The sequence below is a fragment of the Branchiostoma floridae genome, chromosome 2 (genome assembly GCF_000003815.2).
Source record: "Branchiostoma floridae strain S238N-H82 chromosome 2, Bfl_VNyyK, whole genome shotgun sequence".
In the NCBI taxonomy this organism is placed as follows: domain Eukaryota; kingdom Metazoa; phylum Chordata; class Leptocardii; order Amphioxiformes; family Branchiostomatidae; genus Branchiostoma; species Branchiostoma floridae.
Window position 1 is genome coordinate 12,444,893 of NC_049980.1, and position 22,497 is coordinate 12,467,389.

The 22,497-nt window shown below is 40.6% G+C and overlaps 3 protein-coding genes across 4 annotated transcripts; 1 reads left to right on the forward strand and 2 right to left on the reverse strand.

Moving 5' to 3' along the window:
* Positions 1 to 358: 358 nt before the first annotated feature.
* On the forward strand, positions 359 to 1,600 carry LOC118410286 (major facilitator superfamily domain-containing protein 2B-like). Its single transcript, XM_035811848.1, has 3 exons — positions 359 to 599; positions 942 to 1,118; positions 1,509 to 1,600. Exons 1-3 carry the CDS (start codon positions 466 to 468, stop codon positions 1,576 to 1,578), a joined length of 381 nt encoding a protein of 126 aa, XP_035667741.1. The 5' UTR covers positions 359 to 465; the 3' UTR covers positions 1,579 to 1,600.
* LOC118410285 (DNA oxidative demethylase ALKBH2-like) lies at positions 1,509 to 4,694 on the reverse strand. The gene is made up of 4 exons (XM_035811847.1): positions 4,257 to 4,694; positions 3,338 to 3,516; positions 2,657 to 2,973; positions 1,509 to 2,619 (listed from the first exon to the last, which is right to left on the reverse strand). Exons 1-3 carry the CDS (start codon positions 4,575 to 4,577, stop codon positions 2,670 to 2,672), a joined length of 804 nt encoding a protein of 267 aa, XP_035667740.1. The 5' UTR covers positions 4,578 to 4,694; the 3' UTR covers positions 1,509 to 2,619; positions 2,657 to 2,669.
* Positions 4,695 to 7,068: 2,374 nt separating this feature from the next.
* Positions 7,069 to 21,724, reverse strand: LOC118409256 (myb-related protein A-like). Of its 2 annotated transcripts, none has more exons than XM_035810137.1 (17): positions 21,494 to 21,724; positions 19,180 to 19,291; positions 18,346 to 18,433; positions 17,729 to 17,903; positions 17,015 to 17,143; positions 16,165 to 16,372; positions 15,701 to 15,935; positions 14,380 to 14,577; positions 13,397 to 13,536; positions 12,898 to 13,011; positions 12,257 to 12,411; positions 11,699 to 11,819; positions 11,167 to 11,286; positions 10,783 to 10,890; positions 10,295 to 10,441; positions 9,715 to 9,792; positions 7,069 to 9,582 (listed from the first exon to the last, which is right to left on the reverse strand). In XM_035810137.1, the coding sequence occupies exons 1-17, from the start codon at positions 21,514 to 21,516 to the stop codon at positions 9,469 to 9,471; spliced, it is 2,265 nt and encodes a 754-aa protein (XP_035666030.1). In that variant the 5' UTR covers positions 21,517 to 21,724; the 3' UTR covers positions 7,069 to 9,468. The 2 variants fall into 2 exon arrangements, with proteins under 2 accessions (XP_035666030.1, XP_035666031.1); XM_035810138.1 differs by having other exon boundaries at positions 14,380 to 14,556; positions 21,494 to 21,723.
* Between the last annotated feature and the right edge of the window lie 773 nt (positions 21,725 to 22,497).

A 22,497-nucleotide genomic window follows, 5' to 3' on the forward strand; every position in this document is an offset into this window, starting at 1 on the left:
TAGTCCCAACTGTGATTGTAGCATTCACATGGGGGGGAGTATGTAATCAACCTGGGACTCGGACTTCCAGGTAAGGGGTTATTCAAGGCAAATTGGCCTTTGTGAGCGATGCCAAACATGACGGAGTTTATACCCGAACAACACACCACGGTTCATGATGGGAGCTGATCTACTGATCCATACGGCCTTAAGGCACCTAAGGGCATCTGCTGTCCCATGGTCCATCACGAACCCCCCCCCCCCCCCCCCTTTGGATCTTAGGCAGTTCCTCTGTGTTTTGGTAAATAGTATCATGAAAAATGACTAAACTTTATCCCACCAACACAATAATTGGAACTTACCCAAATTGGCAGCTTGCACTTTGTTTGTGTGCCCTTTACCTATCAACAGTGCCTTAATGTACATTGATGTGGAATGAATTTAAATGAGCTAAAATGAACTAAAGATGCCTTCCTCCAAAGTGTGATGACTACTGACGTGATAGACGCCTTTAAACTGAAGACAGGAGAAGCCATGGAGACCATCTTCTACTCTGCCCTGCTGCTGGTCAATGCTGTCATGGCTGCCATTGCCCAGGCTCTTTCCAACCTGCTCCTAGAGTAAGTGCCAATACTGGAGTGCTATCTTAAATCATGTGTCAGGTTTAGTATGGTTCATAGCCAAGTATTCTTTCAACAAGATGACAAGTGGCCCTAAAAATCTAAAGATCCTGAGTACGACAAATCAAATTATCAAATCAAAAGGAAATATCTAATTCAAGTCGCATAGTCAGTGAATTACATGCAATCCTAATAGGTACTACATTTTATATCAATACATATATGGTTTTGAAATGTGAAAAAGGAACCATGAGACCATGCTCAGCTATGTGTGACAAGGACTTAAGCTTATCAGGCAATGAAAACTAAAACATTGAACTGATATCTACCATTTTTCCTCAGGGCTGCTAACTACAATGCTACCGACTGTGTGCAGCCCAGCTCAGTGGGTCAGTACCTGAGGTACCTGGTCACCATCATACCGGGGGGCTGCTACCTCCTGGTACTCATCATCATCATCTGGTTCTACCCAATCACAGAGGAGACAAGGAAAACTACAAAGACTGCTCTAGACTTTTTGTGAGTAAAATCCTGTGTCTTTAATTTCCTTGATAAATACAGAATAAAACTGTTGCTTATATAATTATATCCTGTAGCTAATTTGAAGCACCTTGCCTATACAATCAAACCTACATATGGCCATCTCAACACACTCCAATTTTGAGGTGGTCCTTTAGACAATTCCCCCCCTTTACACAAGCACTAAGAATCCAGTCCAAAGTGACCACCCGTCCACATAGATCAGATTTTACCTGTCTCCTGAGTGGCCTTCTTGGCAAGTTTTGACTGTATATTTGATGATTTTTAATAATGAAAAGTCTTATCAATTGATGTTTATATCTCAAGAAGAACAATTTTACAATGCATTTCCAATTTTTAAAAATGATTGACCACTATTGCCTCTTACAGGAAGTCCATGGAAGATGACTACACAGAAGTGCCCCTTCTTCATGATGAATCAGTCCAGTATATTACTTAGACAACACAACTTGGAAATGGATTGTAACATACATGCTGCATACTGCCATTAAGGGACTGGGTAATGCCCTACATAAAAGTTGTGTTGGACAAACTAAAAAGACAAAAAATTTTGTCTGTACACCGGAGATTTAAGATATTTCTACCCAGAGATGACTATTTGGGCTGACGCATAAGACAGCATCACAATAAAATTAGATTTCATTTTGTGTATGTTTGGGGTTTTTTAATTGCATTACCGGGTAACAGTCGTGCAATGTGCATTTAGTGTTGTCTAATGATGTGGCCATACTGGTACCTATACGTTTCTAAGGATATAGATAGTTACAGCTTACATACTACATGTACCTCAACAATTGAATAAAACAAGCAAAGACAACAAATTGTCTGGTTCACAAACCTGCTGAAGAAGGGTCATTATTATATGGTACTTAAGGCGTAGACTCTACTAGCCAACTTCAAATGGTACAGGCTTAGGTGTGGTATCATCTAATAGCATAGGAGTAGACCATTATTGCATTAAGGGGCAAGAAGACTGCAACTTGGCAAGGGTAAACAATTGTCTCCAATACATCATATTGCACTGTACAATGTATAGTTTGTACATCATAATCATAGTATGTACATGTAGCACTTAGACAAGGGAGTGGATGGAAAAATACAAAATTTTTGCATGGTTTTGAGATAGTAGTGAAGAGGTCACCATGGCGGAAACAAACGCATTAATGCATTAATCTATAGATTTATATATCATTTATGTACATAATTTCAGAATACCCGACAGTGCACCGAAACAGCCCTGCTATACCAGTACTCCAGTTGAAAACACAGGTAACACACATCTGGGACCCTGTTTTCCTTCGCATAGCCTTTTCTCATAAAGAGGGTTCACTCAGCTCAAAAGATGACCCGTAGTGCAGTCCAGCTCTGATGGGGCGTCTCATGAGCGCAGCGGGTTGCCATTATCTGGTGGCTCGGCCCCTTGCTCAACAACAATTCCAAGGCCTGTTGCCATTGATAAAATTCACCCAAATATTTATCAATTGTGCAACAATATCCATGCAAATAAAAACACTTCAGGAAAGGTACAGGTCACTTAGAGGTCACCATGCTCCTGAAGGTCATGTTAATCCTGACCCCTAGCGCCTTCTTCCTGACAGGGAGGGAGTGGTACCAGTAGCGATTGGTCGGGTAGTTCATCATCAGGAGACTGCCGTGTTCCAACTCCAGTTTCACGGGATCCATCGCACGCTTGGCGCTCTTTCCGCGTGCGTCGCAGTGCTTGAAGATGAAATCTCGCTTCTGTCCAAGCGAAAGGGACGCGATGGGAGCCTCCCGTACCAGGTCTTTCTCATCATCGCGGTGTTCTCCCATGTGGTCGTTACCATCCTTGTATCTAAAGACAATCAACAGAAGCTCAGAAGGGCTTCCTTCACCAAAAATTCCTGTTGTGAAATAAGCTCTTTTTTTAATGTCAAATCAAAGTGCACTTACAAACTCGCAACCTGTGATCCTACAGTTGAATCTTTTAAATATTGTAACCAATGCCAGTTTTTTATTTTTATTTTTGCTTTTCCACCATGACCACTTACCACATGATCATGATTAGAATGCCACAAACCATCTTTCCTCTCCTAACAAGAAATTAGGTCCCCGTGAAAATGAATGAATTTACAGTATCTAGGCTCACCCAAATTGAGAGCTGTAGGCCAAAGATTCTGAGCAGAGATCTGAGCGATCTTTCTGCCGTTGTTTCTCACCTGTTGACTAGAACAAAGTTGAACTTGTGCCCTGTAGCTTCCTGTACCCTGTCCCTGATGCCTTCCATGAGAGGTGTCCATGGTCGGGCCGGTACCTCCACCCCTGAGAACCGGTAGGACAGTCCAGGGTCACCAAACGCTACCTGCTTCCTGGGAATGTTATGGAACTGTCCAAATATCTGCAGAGGGGTGACAAACGGGAATGTTATGGAACTGTCCAAATATCTGCAGAGGGGTGACACACAGTTTTACTGATAAAAATGTAATACAATCGCTATTGTTAAGATACATTTCGTTGCCATTTAGGCGACGCTGACATCTGCATGTGTGAATTTTCATCCCTTTTCGGCTTTAGAAAAGTTTGTGACCATACCGTATACATAAAAAAAATCGCAGAAAGAAACTGCAAAATGAGCTATATGCTACATACTTGCAAAACAATACCAGAAATCGGATACAAACATCCACCGCTAAGCCAAAGATGTGAAAGAACAAAAAAAGACAATCATTTGTGTTTGTTACAATGTTCTGTGGGCTTAAAGTCATTTGTTAACATCAACGTATGTTATTTCACCATATATGAAGGCAACTTTTTTTCTTTGCATATACACATAAGTTTGGGAATGCTCAGAGGAGCATTCTTAATTGCAGGAAAATGAATTCCACTTGCAAATGTTTTGTTTACAAAACATAACATTTTGACCTCATTTCGTTTCAATATGCAGACCACAATAAAGTTAACAGGGCGTGATCGCGTAAGATGATCTGTTAACATGCAATATAAAAATTATGATACATGACTTTCAAGATGATATAATTCCTTGGTTGGCATTATTGGACTGTCCAACGTTCATCGGCAAGATGTTGGTTAACGTTACATGTTAACGTTACCGCCTTCTGAAGAAAATAAAGACCTAACCTGCACTTTAGCCAAGTCCCCGGTGTTGTAGATAAGTTCCTCCTCACACGCCTTTAACAGGGTCCTTGCGGCACTGGGACTGTACAGTACCGCGTAGTCGCAGTTAAAACTCTCTCCGCGTAAGTTTCTCCACTTCAAGTTCAAGTCGACTTTGGTGTTGGTTGTTCCTGACGTTTTTCGACATTTCGAAGTGCCCCCCTCCCCACTCAGTCCTCTTTTTCGCGGCGAGCAACGGTTACGGTTTGAGTTTGCCTCTTGGGAGACAACTTTTAGACTCTCAGATGTCTTCGCAGTTCCCTTTTTTATCACGAACCTGTCCATCTTCAATACTACACGAAAGAGTATCGTTGTTTACAGCAAACTCATGCTACAACTTGCGCGAAAACGTACCTGCACGCAGACTCGCTCTGCAGTACAACAGCGCCCCTGAGCGTTATGAAATAAAACTGCACTATTCAAAGCACAACCCCGCCTGAGACTGAAAACTTCATAATTTATTCCTTTCGTTAAGATTAGAAGTATATTAATTTCAAGTGTCGGTTATGGGTGAGTGTATAACCGTTGTAGCCAGAACGATGGCTTAACTAGAACTGATACAGAAGCGACTCCTTGCGGACAAAATTATTACCATATTACTCGGGGTGGCAACATTTTTGATTTCTTAACCTTAGCTGCTATTGGTCAATTTGGTAATGTCTAAAGCATTCTCATTGGTAGAGATGATACCAACATTGACCAATAGTAGCGTATCGATTTGATACCTACGGTGCATTTTACCCTGTCCATAAAATTTACCTGTCTGCCATTGGTTAGCTTTGTCCAATCATATTAATGAAAGACTCCTCGTTAGCCAATCAACTTCACGTTTTCTCTTCTGTGCCAACGAAAGACCTACACTTTGTTTTCCGATCACTAGGGGGCACTGTGAGACCGTGAGCTAGTTAAACTAAACACAGACAGTCGCCACAGATAAACAGCCGCGTTGACTGTTGTAAACGTTTCATGTTTCGACATGGCTACACAGTACACCTGTCCTTGGTGCTGAACGCCAATCACAGACAGGCAAACAAACTTGTCCCTGGGGCTGAACACCATCAACTCACTTAAAAGCAAACTTACCTGTCCTTGGTGCTGAAAACTATCTTACCTGTCCTTGGTGCTGAATACCCTGCACAGTGCATACAAGTGGAACCTTTTCCCCAAGTATATACAGTTCGTAACTATTCCTGGGTTAAGTCAGGGGACAAATTCATGATTCTTCAGAGTGCCTTTACGCTTTTCAGCTTTGGCGTGATGTTTTACATGGTTGTATTCTAGTACTGATTTTTTTAGGTATATAAAAAAAAAATTCTGGCAGCCCCCTCCCCATATGTCCCAGCCCGGCTTAGGCAAGAGTGACTGAGTGTAACAGTTTGAGTGAATCTGTCCTAAGGTGATAATCTGTCCTTGTAACAAGAATCGAAGCGATAAAACAGTGTTGCAGCACAATTTAACAAATTTCTGTCCCGTATTCTCTACTAGAAATGGTCAGACTACGCGTAGTACATACTTAACAAGGCTTCAGCCCACTTTTTGTTTCCCCTGTTTCTGTAAGTTTCACAGAGCAGTTAATGCCTTAACCCTATTCAGACCGGGGGGGGGCTTTTGAGGCCCGCGCTCACTTCGATGTCCTATAACGCCAGAACGGCTTACGCTAGAGCCACCAAATTTAGTGAGTTTTCCTAAAATATTGTTGGCAACAATTTTACGAAGTTTGACAAATTTTCCATTTTTTCTTGTTGCCATGGCAACCGTTTGTTGACAGGCAGTTTTGCCAAAAATCACTATTTTTGGTTCTAACTATGTGTTTTTCACATTTATTTGCTATATTACTGCGATTTTGTTACATAAATAAAATCTTATATTATTCAGCATATCTTTCATAATTATATATGCATAAATTATGCTAATTTGATGACGTCATCAGCCCAAAATCCAAGATGGCGGACCGAATGGCCAGATCAAGAATAACAAGCTAATTATCCCTTAAAATTTGTAACTACCTGGTATTTTTTCATCAAAAACCATCTAAATGAATGAATTTAGTATATTTCCATTGCCCTTCGTGATTATTTGCTGCAAAAAAAGGATTTTTAAAAATTCAAGGTGGTGGATATAATATGGCGGAGCCCAACTCGTATCTTAGATGTGCATGACGTCATTTTATGACGTCATATTGACGTCATTGATGTTGCTATTGGCAACGCAAGTCGTAATAAACATTATTATTCTGTTATCTGTACTTGTTGTTGCATTTTTGCAGCATAACTTGAAGTTTTCTGAGAATACCCATTTTTCATGGGTTTGGCCAATTTAATCAAATTGATGACGTCATAATTACGTCATCTTACGTCAACGTAACGTCAAACGTCACATACTTGTCAGATATTATGTCGAAATCATGTCCTGAAAATTTGGTGGCCCTACGGTACGTCGTTTTAGAGTTATAGGACTTAGAAGTGGAGGGCCTCAAAAGCCCCCCCCCGGTCCAGGGATGACCAAAAAAGCCCGGTCTGAATAGGGTTAAGGTGTAACACCGAAGTTTTGTACATGTGCAGTATAGTATGCACAAGCTGTGTAACACCGGACTGTAATGTTTCATCCACTCACGTGAGGATGGATCCATCGTAGTCATTTTGATAAGTGTGGTGGGCTCTTTAATGTGTTCGAGGTGTTTCTCTCAAGGCCAAGGGCACCATTTGTCATTGAAAACAAGATATTGTGTAAATATAGGCTAGCCATATGTGGCTTGAAACAAGGACAAACAAGCAAATGAACTGCACAATTTATTAGGGGTGATGTTTAAGCTACAACACTCCTTACTGTTAAAGTGAAGAAAATGTGGTCAAGCAAACTTACTTTCTTTAAATTTCCCATCTTCAAGAAAGGACTTCTGCACTTTCAGTTCAGAGTAAACATTGGGAGTCAGACTAATTTTAGGATTCAAAGGTTTGGTAGGTGTAGCCAAAAATTAACTGTTTAACCAAAGGGTGTGATTTTGTGATAAATACAGTGAACGGCAAAGACAGGTCCTTGAATGTGAGGGGGGTCTTTCCAAATTTGAATGTTTTGTTACAAAAAAATCTGTGAACCTTTTAGATGCAGAAGTCCTGACATACTTTGGTGGACATTATGTTTCAAAATATGAACCAAATACAACAAAACACACAAGTTACAGTAAAACCTCAGTTACTTGGAAGGTAAAAATGGATTTACCTAGTAGTATATAGACTGTTGAGCAGCAATATAATAGACTTAATAAATGCCTGCAGTTTTGCCCTTAGTCAGCAAATAACAGTAGTTTCTATGCAACTGAGGATTGACTGTATCTTTTACCTTTACAGATATTGTCAATGCTGCACATAAACATACTTTTTTTACAATAATTGTACACAAACAACAATTTGTTTTTATCACAGGAATATTAAAATGGAACATGTTTCTCCATTAAGTGCAAAGACAGCTCTTCAAAATATCTGTTAATTTCAGGTGAGAGACATGAGAAGAGATTAAGGCACAGCAATATCATGGTACAAGACAATTCTGGGCATGTTGGGTCTCTTGTTACTTTGTCATCTTCTGCATGCTTTTGTACTTCTGATGTATACACTAGTCTTAGTATATAATCTTATCAATATCCCATTAATTCAGATAAGTCATGCCTTTCAAGTTTACATTTAAAGAAAAGGCTTTATGTGCCTTAAGATTGAATAATTCATTTTTGAAAAGCATAAGTCCAGAATTGTCTCCATATGGATATTGTAATTTACCTCGAAAACGCACATTTTCACACACATTGTACCACCACTCCCTCTACTGTACATAAGAGCAAGACAGTTGTCGACAAACCGTGAAATCACATAGTATCAACTGTGCCTCCACAGTTTTAGTTCAACTCTATTTATCATTTCGTATGCTGTACTGATAATATATACATTTACTTCACATACTAATTTCTGCAACAACCATTTAAATACAATCTTTTGCCTCTTCCCTTTCGTTAGACCCGTTCACTGGAAATTACACCTATTCCTGGTGCTCTGTGCGCAGTCAAGCCATACTTCTTGTATCCAGTGCATATTCTTCCTGTAAACCCCAGACAAATGGTGCTCAGTGCTTGTAATGTGTATAAGAAAGCTAGGTAATGTTACCACTGACAATGTCAAATTCTACCCAGTAATACATACAAACCCAGCAGCTAGTGTTAAGTACAAGGTACAAAATGTATCAACCATCTCTAACATAAATTTCAGCTTACAATAAATTTTCTAGAAAGCAACAGTGAAACTATTTCTGTTGTGTGTTTGGCCTTATCCAAAAATCAAGCATTTTGCATTGGCTTTTAAAATATTAGGCTGTTGATGAACATTGTAAGGCTTGTTAAATGTTTTCTGCACAGAACAAGTACAAAGCAACTTTTCTACAGTTATGACATCATGTTACATGAGTTTACAACAACACTAGTAGTCCTTCCATGCAAGACAACCATATGATATATTGAGCAGAAGTGTTTGGGATAAATTTGCAAACATGATTAGACATGTTCTTAATGACAAGAAGACCAAGACCTTTCAACTAAAATGGCAGTGGCAAAAGATATCTCTCATAAAGTCATATCCATGTAGTATTTCTAAACATCACACAGAAAGTAACACAACAGTTTCAACAAGAATAAAACTACACACTGGCCAAATGGATGGATTTTTAAAATGGAAAACATTGCAACTACACATGAAGGCCAATGAATCACACACATTTAACAAGGGTTCAATTCTCCCTTCTAGACAAGTCAACTGAGACAGAAATGTGGGAAACACTCCCTCATTCTGATTGGCCAGATCTGTATAAATCCTGCAATGTGATTGGTTAATGTTTTATGACTTGCAAGTTTTCATTGGTTGACTGTTGATCAAGTTATGGTAGGAATGGCTTTGAGTTTGTAAGAGATGACTGGTAGACAAATAGCTATCAATAAAACTTTTCTCAGCCACTGGCATTTTCTAATATAGCTTTCCTTTGCAGGTGATCGATTCTTTGTGACTATGGCTACTTGTTGGAAATCTACAGAGTGATTGCCCACAGTAGGACTGTTATTGATCAGATTGGAAAATGCTGTAGATGTTAGTCATCTTTTGAATGATGACACAGAGAGCCGACTGATGATTGCGTTCCCTCAGAGTTTGAGTGCCCGTGGTTTGCAGGACTGCATGATGGCTCGTGCCTGTTGGATGAGTAACTGTTGGTCGGCCGTCTTCCCACAGGCCACCTGCTCGTATCTGGTGTCCAGCTGATGACAAATATCAGCACACACAATGTTAAAACTTCTTACTTATCATGCTGTATGTTTCTTACCAGAAATAAGTTTAAAGGGAAATAGTCATCCTCAATTGAAGTGAAACATGTAGCTTATTATGGTTACCTTGACTACTTTGCTTGTCTGTCGGGTCTGCACAGGGGTCTCCTGGAAATGGACGTGTCGTTTTGAGGCTGACCGCAGCTGGTAGAGAAATAGAGGGTAAAGTTTTCAAATGCGTTCATTATGGCACAAGTTACAGCACGGCATCCATGATTCCATCTAGTGACTTTCAATGCAGCTGCTAATAGATTCAACAAATTCCACTAGCAGGAAGCATTTTGTTTATATGCTATCACAAGCTCCTGTCACAGACAGTTGACCAATTCCTCCCAACTGCCACCAGACCATGGCTGGAAGTTAGTGCAAGGTCAGCAAGGTCAGCAACTACTAAAAAATACTAGTTCTTTGAAAGTTGTCTGCACCAGCCAACAATGGATCTAAAAAAAAATTATATTTGAGAAAGTGACATTCTTCCAAGACGACCAAACTGGGGCTAGATTAGGATGGATTCCCGGCTTTGACCTTGTTAGGGGAGTGGTCCTGAGCAAATTTGAAGTCGTGGGAAGGTCGTAAATGTGTGACTGGGGCTTTACAGTTTCCTCACTGATAAGACATGAACTCTTCATCTGTCTTCCTGTCTTACCTTCATCTTGGTGGGAGAAGACGGCAGGTTGAAGGCATTGTTCAGCCCCAGGGAAGTGTCTGCCAGCTGAACGTCCTTCCCTCCCTCCACTCTGGACCCCGCGGGTGGGGAGAACAGCAGAGACACTTCTGACAGAAGATTCTTCATCTGGGATATAAAACATGGATTACAATTATACTGAATGTTTGCTGATTCAAGGTTCTTAAAACACAAGTGACTCGAATTCTTTGTCACCACAGGTCTTCCAGCAACATACTCATATTGAAGACAGAGGACACATGGTTTTTTTGTAGGGTGTTATAGATACAGGTTAGTTGTTATGTTAGAACACATTGGGCTTCTTCTTCTACAGTTACTGTGAATTCATCTATTTTTGCAGAACTAATTTTGCAGTAGAAGGGGACAGGAGGATTTTGTGGAGTTTCACTTTTAGAATAGAAACAAGAAGTGATTAAGAAGATTTGTGACTACATGCACTGTTGTCTTACCGGTGTGTCCATCATGGCTTCCATAGCGGTATCCTGATCAACAATATCTGGTGCCCAGTTCTCCAGACAGGCCAGTGACTTCCGTGCCTTCTTGGATGGGGATGGGTTCTAAAAAGCCAAACATATTCAAAAATGATGTTTGCTAAAAATAGCAAGTGCATTGTACAACATATCAAAATCTGAGTCTACAAAAATCATTAAAAACGTGCCTAGTAAGTCATTTTCAAAGAAATTGATTGAAACTATAGACAGCAATGACACTAAACATTGGATTAAATTACAATACAATGTTAGGTAGTATGGAGACAGGAAAAAGCCACAAACAGTCAATATCAACTCCTCCAAAATTGAACAATATCCTAAGGAGTGGTTATAACTTCTCACCTCAGTCTTCCTTTTCCTGTCTGGGGTTTCGTTGTTGCAGAAGAGCTCGCTGTATTTCCCACCGTCCTCTTGTTTGATGACCTCTGACAGGTCCTTCTCGATATGACCCGGGGTCACAGGCTGGAACAACAATGCATAAGTTTGAAACAGATGACCTTAAACACCAGTTAACAAGTACTGTATATTCCTCTGTATTCCTGTGGGTCAGCAGTTACGAGAAAGCTGTCTTGGCAGTCCAAGTGTGAGAACTTGTTTCATTTCTTAAATTTACTTTTCTGGTGGTTTCATCTTGGAGTACTAGGAGGGAAGAGGATGTTTTTGTGGGTGTTTTGAATTTGTGATTGAACTCTGTACTGTAATAATACATTAGAAATGCATATTTGCAGTGTCATGAAATGTCATCCTGGTATTGTATTCTATTGACAATGAAAAAGGAAACCACCACAAATGTTTCAACATTGTTAAGTGCCAATAGCTGTGCAGCATGTCTCGAAATGACCTTGTAAAACAACCATTTAAAGAAGCTACGTACCAGATTCTTCAGCTTTCCTCCTTTCTTTTCCAGCTCAGCGAGTGCGTCCTTGAACGGAGTGGGTGTTCTGGGTGTCATGTCAATCAGCCGACGCTTCATCAGGGGGGTTCGGAACACTTCCCTGTTCAGGCATACGAAATACGCACACTGAATGACAGGGCAAAATAGGTTGTGTACAATAGATTTTTTATACTAATACACAACCAGCATTAAATTTTTCCCATCACACTCACTGTTTTGGAGCTCATCTTGTCTAAGTTGAGTGTCATTTCAAGACTAGGAAAATACATTATCAACAATTTTGTGTCAGATTTTTTGGATCGACTGAGTCAAATTCTTGTCCGTCCGGTCCCAACAAGCAAATTTCTGTTGTATTTGAAATCAGGGTATTAAGCGATCGGATATCAAGTCCACAGGCATTGGGATCAACTTGCAACGTTTTCAGAGTATTGCAGTTTGAAACCACCCTCTGTCGACTTGATATCCCTGCATACTGTTTTTACAAAAAACGCATATAGGTTCCACACAGATAATGTTAAAAGATAGCGCATGACTGACTGTGCATCCTTGTTCTCTTTGCCCAAGCCCATGATAGAAGTGCTGGTTGCAGGAGTGTTGAGTGGCCCACTGACTGGAGTGGTGCTGGTGGGGGCACGGCTGCAGATCGGGGTGGACGTCAGCACCTCTGCGTTGATGTCAGGGGTGTTCAGGAACTGTGCAGGAAGGGGGAAATGTGTAGTGATAAGTGCATATTTTATACTTCTGTTAATTCATTTATGTCATAGAAATCAGGAACTTTATTTTACAGTAGAGGGGAGATGAAGTTTTTGCTGCACTAAATATACTACAGCAGTGGTACTGGTAATACATGTATATTGGAAACAAAAATTTGTGCTGCAAGAGGTTACCCAAAAAATTAAACCACTGCGAAGATTTCAAGATTTACAGTAGGTGCCAGAAGATTGCATCCCACATTAAATCTACTCTTTCTGTGCGAACCATTAACATCAAAATTTTGAATCAAATGCACTGTAGAGTGGATGCAAATCTTAACCAAACTAAACCAAGATTTCTATTTTTTTTCTATATTTATTGGCAACAAATTATTATGATAATGATGTTACAAGTGTAAGTACATTAAGCAAGAACTTCTTAATTGTCATTTTGATGCCTGCAAATTTCAAAGCCCCTAATGTTACCTGAGAAGGTGAGAATGGCAGAGGCTTGATGGGTGTTCTCTGTGGAGTGTTGTCTGCCTCCTTACAGGGGGTCAGGGTGCTGTCGTTAGACATGGTGGAGGTGCTGAGGGAGTTCTGTTCTTCCAGTCAAGGACAACAAACTTACAAATTCATTCAACTTTAACTTAAGATAAAGAGATCTACAGATCCCCGACCTTCAGAGACTGGTTTCAATCTGTGATTCCACCTGTAAAGGTCCTGATTGAAGTCAGTAAATTTTAAGATATCATTATTATCAGCTTATAATAATCAATGGTTTCACTGGAAACTTAGGATTCATAACCTGGAGATCTCTGTAACACATTTCTACTGAATCCAAGCAACCTTGACTACCATCTCTCTTAGTCTCTACCATCAGACTCTGATTGGGATCTATATCTGTAGAATCTGCACTTCTCTCACATCACTACTTACACCCTGTCATATACACTTTTGTCCATAAACTGATGATAAAGGATACATGCTTCTTGCGTTTTCTCCTCAGGATGGGAGGTGTGGTGAACTTGGAAGTGATGGGAGACGTGATCGGGATCAGACCTCCACTCTTTCCTGGTGTCTCCTTAGCCAAACCCTGGATGGCACGCCCATCAAACCTGTATTCTGTGAGACAATTCAAGGAACATGCTAGGTTAAGGGGCCACATCTTACTGAAGTGATTGACTCATTGAGTACCGTAACTTCATTTATTTTTGCTGGGACTTACTTTTGTGGTAGAAGGGAGAGGGAGGTTGCTAACAGAGTTTTGAAGTACAATGGTAATACACTGGAGATACATTAGTATTTGCTGTACAGAAGTCACTATGAAAACCACTACAGCAGAAGCGTGACCACTGCTAACATTTCATGATTTACAGTTAAATACAGACAGCCACATCTTCCAATAGTAAGGCCTAGGAAAAAAATGTTGTGTTTCCTGTTTCCCTACCTACCCTAAAAAAACCTGCCGACCCTAGACTTTTTTTTGGGTTGGGCAGTGGAGTCACATAGCTTCCAGATAGAATTTTTATTTAGCCTGCTACCTATTGAAGTAAAACACTGCTTGTCCCATCTAATGAAGGATAAACGTATCTACCCCCTGTATCATGCACAAAATTAAAGTTTGACATTGAAAGACAAGTGTCATCATGCATTTTAGTTTACTTTGTTCAACAGTATTGTGATATGTATCACTAGAGTTTTGGCCAGCCTAAAAAAAATACAAAAAAAAAAAGAAGATAATCCCTACCTGCCGACCCTAATTTTTTCAGGACTGAAACAGGAAACACAACATTTTTTTTCCTAGGCCTAATATTTTTTCAAATCTTCTGGGTTATTGCAGTCAAACGTGACAATGACTCTTGCATGTATAATATCAAATAAGATTATAGGATCATGTCATTTAAAATCAGTTTAAGGAGAGCAAAGCAAACTTCAGATAATGACAAAGTTAGGCTGAGCTGTTACCTGTGCTGCCCTCTGCAGGAAGATGTCTGACTTGTTCCCTCTCTGCTGTCCTGTTGATGGCCATGTCACCGATCAGCTCCAGCTGCCCGAAGTCCTGGTCCCACTCTTCCCCCTCCGCATCAACCATCTGCAGAGTCTCCGTAAACTCCGGCACGGAGCGCAGCGGGGACACGATGGCTGCGTGCAGAGCGTTGATAACTTGTTTGTGAGAGATGGAAAACAGTTGGGGTGGTGGGACGAAGAGGACAATGTTGAGAGAAAAGACTTCAACTTGCTGTCATCTTTGGGCTTTTTGTACATATCTTTTGTCTTCATTTCAGTTTCTCTTTTTATTATTTCAAAATACCGACAGTTGTCATTTTTCCTAGCCTGGAAGCCTGACTCATAGCATGCCAGGTGATACCTGTCTCTTTATCTGGGAGAGCAACATACGAGCAATGTACAGTAAATTTGTAGTCAACTTCAAAAGCCTGCAATTGTTTTTTCTTTACATTCCATAACTTCTGTTCATACAAAACTTACAGCAAGCTTTGTGATTTCTATGGATCTTTCTTTGAATCGCATACAAAAACTTTTCAATCGCAAAATGAAACAATCTAGCCCAGTAGCCAGCAGATGAAGTCTGACGATGTAACACACAAGACAGGATGGAATGATCAGCAGGAAAGCACAAAAACAAGAAAGCAGTGGAGAAAGAAGCATAATGGCTAAGCTCAAAAGGGATTAATTAACACAAGCATTGCAGCAGGTAAACTTTGTACTTCTACAGCCTTGAACTAATGGCGCAACATCATAGAATACAGTCAAACATGCACAGGTGACCACCTCTACATGAGGACCACCTGGCCAATGTCACCACTTTTGCAGTCCCTTAGAATCTTAGATAACGTTTCCCAAAGACTCCTGTCTAGAGTGACCACATGTCCACAATGATTTTTTTCCATCCCTGAGTGACCTTGTTGGGCTGGTTTGTTGGGCAGGTTCGACTGTAGTTTACATAGGGTGTGATGACATCCTTTCTGCCAAACGTTTCAATGCTTTCCATGTATTTGAATGTGTGCAAGTACATTTTAATTTCAAAGTCTGGTCTTTGAGCACATTTGAAAGTTGGCAGAAATGATGTTGTCAACCTGTGACACAAGCAGCATTAATAGTCTATAGAGGCGTGAACTCATCTATCAACACAAACATTGGCTTCAATGTCATCTAATGGGCCTCAATCTAACATTTAACCAAGCTTGTTTCTACTCATTGCAAAACTAAAAAAAAATATCTGCAAGCAGCATATAGAGGTTTATACATTGCACAGTGAGTTCTTTACCATCGTTATCCATGTTATACACAATCCATTTGGTTGGCGATGGGTCTTCGGTACCCTGCACCATGCCGTTGGACATCCCCACCCCCATCATGCCATCTACCACATCACTGTTCCACTGGGACATGCTGTCAGCTGGGTAGTGCTGCTGTTGCATGTTGTGGTCACCAGGGGGCACCATGCTACAGTCTCCTGTGTTCATGTACATGGGCTGCTGCTGCTGCATGTATCCTTGGGCCTAGGAGAGAGAGCAAGGTTGAATATACTGAGCAGGAATTAGGTACTGTAAATCTTAAACCTTTGCAACCTATTTCTAATTTTGCCGTAACCTCTTGTCTGGTATCCAAACCTATTATAAATATCACAGAACGAATGTTTAGACATCTACAGTCTTTTTTGACTGTCGCAGCAGTAAGACAATCTCAAACACGTAACACCCCCCATTTCTGAATAATACAATGTCCCACCTGCATCTGGTCTTGTTGGTGCATGGGCTGTTGCACGTCCTGCTGCGGGGGTGGGTAGTATGTTGGGTAGGACATGTGGTTGTGGGATAGGGGGTAGTACATGGAGGAGCCAGAGTTGCGCCGGCGGTACGGCTGTGTGATACCTTCCTCTGCCTCATACTTCCTCCGCATGGTGGAGTTCCAGTGGTTTTTTATGGCATTGTCGGTCCTAAGGCATTTAGAGATTAGGGTTAAAACATGTACATCCTACACTTGGCATTCATGATTACACAATACCAGTGCCACAATAACATTCGATACAGGTGTATGTATGTCACAAGCCCACAGCTATGCTGAGATCTTAGCATGTGAAACTGCCCCACTAAGGAACAATGGCCTGCAGATATCATACATGTTGTCTATCAATTTGGTGAAAGATAGCTCTTTTAAAATTGAAAGGGTAATGTACAATACATCGTAAACAATTCATTCCTGTAAACAATGTTGTCTGATGAATATGTTGTCTGTCTCTTTCTGCTTGCCATTAGGAATTATCTGAAGTCAGTGCCAGCACTGCCAGGGAAGTTATGTTGTGCCCTTAGCATGTATTCCTTCACTCAGCAGTCAGCACAGGTGAAAATGAGTACATGTAATTACTAGATTTGGTAAAGAACGTCCTTTCAGATGGGGTGTAAAGTTGGAGGTTCAATGTTTGAGCACCACAATTTTGGCGTATTTCAGGGGTCCATCCCAGTGTGAGACTGTCAAACCTTACAGTATGTTCTTATAAGTTGCATCTACCATACAGAACGGTTGTGCTGTGCCTATATGAAGTTAACCAGTTATCCGAAACAAACTTAAGTATTTTCACCTTCCCGGCAGAAGTTTGGCGATCTCTGCCCATCTGTTTCCTAAACGTTTGTGCGCCTCATAGATGATCCTGTCCTCCTCTTCAGACCATGCACATTTCTTGATCTCTGGGTTCAGGTGGTTGTGCCACCTGAGATACAAGCAAATGCATTAAGTTTGTCAACAAGAAAAAAAGTTCTAGAAATCTTACCAATGGGAAACTGGTAGAAGTGGCTCCTGAACCAGTAATAACAGAAAATGAAGTAATTTCAAACTGTCACTGGCATACATACGGTAAATCCGAAAATTACTTTTACTTTGGATCGGATTATGATTTTGATTTATCTGTGTCTTTCATGTTTCAGTTGTACTTATATGTTCCGACGTGTATGTCTACTTTTCTCTCTGTAAGTTTTTTGAATTTTTATTTCCTTGTATGTATATGTGAAACTGGGCCCTATTGAAAACCAGTGTATTAGCACTGAGTAGGCTACCCAGGTGTTTGAAAATAAACAAACAAACAAACAAACTACTGTGGTTGTTTCACTTTTATGGTGACTTTTTAACTGCAAATTCATGATATCACAAATATGCATTTCCAACGTATTACTAATGTACCACAGACTTTTTCAATTGTGAATTCAAAACAGAGAAAGCCTCCTTTTTCCCTCCTACAGCAAAAACACTGGAAAGATATATGAATCTACAGTAACGCTCCACAGTCATTTGTCATTACCTCTCCCTGCACTGTTTGCCAATGCGCCCCTTCAGATGCTTGGCGATGAGAGACCAGCGCTTGGGCCCGTACTTTCTCACAAGTTCAACGACCTTCTCGTCTTCTTCCTTGGTCCAGGGACCTTTGACAAGGTCAGGGTTCAAGACTTTTTCCCACCTATGTTGACACTGGACGTCTAGAAAAATAATCACAGTAAGAGTTGATATAACATAAGCGCAAAGTGGAAGGGAATACCATGCATGATACTGCTAGTAAATCATAGACATAGACAAACCACACATTGCGTATGTATAAATTAGATGTTAGCATCACTGCACCATCAAGAATGGACCTATGCAATGGCTATGGGATCAGAGTGTTTGTCTTGCATTTGTGGGTCTTGAGTTTGAGCCTCGACCTAGTCAAACCAAGGACTTTAAAATGGTACATACTACATTGTATTGCCTCTGCTTAGGCTCTCAGCATTGTGCCAAATTTTTGGAATGGGTTGGCTGCTACTGTATGCAGGAAGAACCTTAGACATTGTTGACCTTCAATAGACTTTCTAGTCACAGGTGCAGGTAAAGAAGTGAATACGCCCCCAACAGAAACTTGAGTACATCTAGTATCACACTTACCACTTCTGTCTGGAAAGCTTTTAGCAACCACCTTCCAATCAATATCATCTGACCCCTGGTCAATGGCCACTTGTCTCAGGGCCTCGTCCTGAAATACGTAATGTTATCAGTACATGTTATGAACACAAGACAACTCAGGTTCAGTCTAGACCTAGCCAGTGTCTACACAATCAGTCACTGGCTGGGCAGTGCCATGGCAACATTAGGTTCAGCCTTTAGGAGTGCCATTTTAGTCAGGTTGAGTCTGGACCAGAGAAAAGAAACTGAAAGGTATTGTCAGGGCCAAAATAGTGGGTGCCTATGACTTTTGTGCACCTAAAATGATAGCTATGTTACTACTGTACTAGGTACCCTAGATATATGTGCCGGGATAGATACTATGTAATACACTACAGGGTTGGACAAGTTTTTCAAAATTCACTTGTCCTATCGGGCAAGTATATAGAAAATTTACTTGCCCGAACCAACTTTCCACTTGCCCAAAATTTAATAAATGACATGTATTTTTACTTTCATCGATGGAATTCTTGTTATTGGCTCTATTTTTCTTTGTTGACCAATGCTTGATGCCATGACTGAAAAGTGGCAAGTATAAAAAAATCTCACTCAAAATCTTACTTGCCTGTCGGGCAAGTGGGATAGGACATGCACTTGCCCGACCATCACTTTCACTTGCCCGGGACAATAGGGCTAGTGGACTTGCTTATCCCTGCACTAGTATTTTCTTGACATCAAAGACACAACACAGTAAAACCTTTGTTGTATTAATTGCACTATTGACTTAAACCTTGAAATAAATGGACCAATCTTGGTAATTCTATCCCATGATCTTACCTCATCCTTGGTCCAGCGAGTCTTGCTTCCCAGTCGCTTGCCTCCACGGATTGAAGAGATATCGTAATCGTGGTCGTTCTGTGACAGGTCACTGTCGGTGTCGTCTACGTAGCTGTAGATGTGACAACAAAGGGACAAAAATGATTTCGCTGAATTACATGTATCAAAAAGACAGCATTAAAAAAATGCTGTCTGTTACTTCATATCTTGGATGTTGTATGCTGGATTTTTTTTTCAAGATGGGTGGAAGGATTTTTATTTTTCAACCAGCTACCTAAATTCAACTAGTTGGCTATACTCATTCTCCTTCAGATTTTACTATTTCACAACAATGCTTGATTCTGTCACCTTTGGTGCTTTCCTGGTCACTTACATCTACAGAGAGAAAGTTAAGTAGCAAATTAATTGATAGAAAAGTCACCAATGGTTACCTATTGATGTTTGAAACCACCCAAAAACTATGAACAAAAGACGTGAATTGTCGTTATGAACAGAGTACCCTTGAACTACAAGAATAAAGGGTCCATTCAGGACCAAAAAGTCATGTCATGCATATTGAACATACATGTATTGACCCTTTTGTTTTGGGAGTTGGAAGATACCATGTTGTACAATCTTGTGTTGGATTTAGAAACTTGGTCTAAGGTTCAGAAAAATATGGAATTCCACATATTCTCTAGTCTTGTGCTAGGATTTAGTAGGAAGTACTAGGAACGAAAACATCTGTGTCATGTGGCTGGAATGTCCTGGGCTGGGAGGGGGCCTTCTCATGTCACTTGTTTAGGCCTTGTGCCAAGATCAGTTGCATAGAACAGATGAGGTAATGCCAGAACATGTGCTACAGTACAACGGCTAAATTTTCAAACTTTTTACAGTATGAAGATGTCAATGGTTTTCCGCTGAACGTTATAATGTAATGAAAAACATGGAAATTTTATCATGACCAAACATGTAACAAACATGTATATGATTTTTATAAACAGGATTGGCTATTTTTTAAGTCACGAACCCTCATTGAGTTTGACAATATGCATGTCAATAAAATAATATCTACAAGTAAAATCAGAAACCATAAGGAAAGTCAGCACGAAAAAAATATAACATTCAATTATGCTTTGAATAATCTTGATGGGAACAGCTGCATCCTGGAGGACCACATACTGACAGACACTATGCTAGTACTGAGCATAATGGGCCGTTCCAAAAAATAAATGTGGAGGGGGGGTTGAAGAGGTCGGATTTTCCAATTGCTTCAACCCCCCTTTGGATTTCATCCGAGAGCCTGACCCCCCCTTTGAATTTCATCCGAGTGCCTCGACCCCCCTCTAATTTCATCCGAGAGCTCCGACCCCCCCTTTATTTCATCCAAGTCCCAAATGCCTCTTATACCCCTTTTATTTCATCTGAATAACCTTACACCCTCATAATTTTCATCCTAGAACCTTGCCCTTACAGTACTGTAACTAAGATAGGAGTAGAAGTATCTAAATCCAGATTTTCTTGACTTTTTTGTAGAAAAACCCATATCCAGACCTATCTCGACCCCCCCGTTCAAACGAAATCCATATCCAAGATTTGCTTGACCCCCCCTCGGTAAAATCCGACCTCTTCAACCCACCCCCCACATTTATTTTTTGGAACGGCCCAATTTAGCTCAAGACAACAAGATTCGAAAAAAAAAAAAAGAAGAAATGGCTGGCTGAAGCAGGATTGTTATAGTTTATATTGAAAAATCCACAGAAAATTTAGTGCAATTTGCGATCATTGTTCGAATCTTTTGACAGAATTTCGGAAAGAATATTTATAATTTGTCCGCTCTTCTCATCTCATCGAAAACAAAAGATTTGCCAATCAAGCCCGCTAAAACAAACACTCAGATCCAGGACGAGGAAACAGTACTCATAGGAAATGGCATCAAAATCATAACTGAAGACTTCAAGTACAAAATATGATTGAAGGATAGCACTAAGTCTATGCAGCAATTTTATTACTGAAATTTCAATGGCTATGCTAGCCGCGATGCTTTGTGTAGAATAAATTCTGACACGTCAACAAAAGTTCCAGATATTTTTTTTCGAGTGGGCGGATTGGCTTCACAACGGAGGCGATCGGAACCAGCTGACAAAGTCATCGCAGCTCTAATGCAGTACAGAACTAGAACGACAGTCATGCTGTCCAGTCGATGCCACGATCAGTCCACAGGAAAATCTGCAGCATGTAGCAAACATCGAACAAAAGACACAGAAAATGGCGACATCATGTTGCCACGACGAAATTTTCGAGCCGGGCGGGTTCGATTCCGTTTTTTTCTTACCTGCAGTATCTGTGTCGTGACATCTTGGCGAAATTAGCCCTGATCGTAGATCCGAGACTCTGTAAAACTCACACAGAAGTACATCGGAAACTTTCCCGGTCCACAAAACACGCGATCAGCGCTTGGTTTTCCGTCAAAAAGCGCCGAAATGTGGCTGATTTGGGGGAGGAGAATGTTGAGCGGGATTTTGCCGCGTGACGTCACCAGTAGAACTGGTTCGGATTTGCGCGCGGTCTGACGTCATATATCACGTGATAGCTATTCTCATCTTTGATTGGCTAGATTTTAAGATTCCAATGATTAGATCTATTCTTGAGGTCAAAGGTTAATAAGCCAAATATCACGTGATAATTTTCTTGTACTTTATTGGATGAAACTAATGATTACATCATCTCTTGAAGTCAAAGGTGAGTATTGCGAACACATGCGCACTGACGAGGTAACTCCTGCCGTGATAGCCACAGAGCAGCCGTGGATAGCAGCCGGGATACTATTATTTAAATGAGCCAAATGGTTGAATCCTATTGGTCGATTCTCCTCACACATGCGGGATTACTGCTGTATCGCCATTTTGCTGTCGGCTTTAGTAATGTAGCCGAGATTTGGTAAGTCTCAATAGCGCATACAACATAATCTAAGTAGAGTCAACACCTCAAAGGAATCAAGAGAAGAGAAGAGAGAGAAGAGAAGGAAACGTAGAGAATACTAAAAAGTAGTAGAATGTATGTTTGGCTCTGGGGGAGACCACGAACATCTCAGTGGCCCTTGTTCTCGTCACCAAGAAAGGCGTCGTACTGATGAATGTATGGTTCTTAGCTCTTGGGACCAGGTACAACAACTTACAGGTAATATTTGTGTGGCTCTTAGCTTTGGGGACCAGGAAAGGCACCTTACAGGTAATATTTGTGTGGCTCTTAGCTCTGGGGACAAGGAAAGGCACCTTACAGGTAATATTTGTGTGGCTCTTAGCTTTGGGGACCAGGTAACTCACCTTACATGTATCA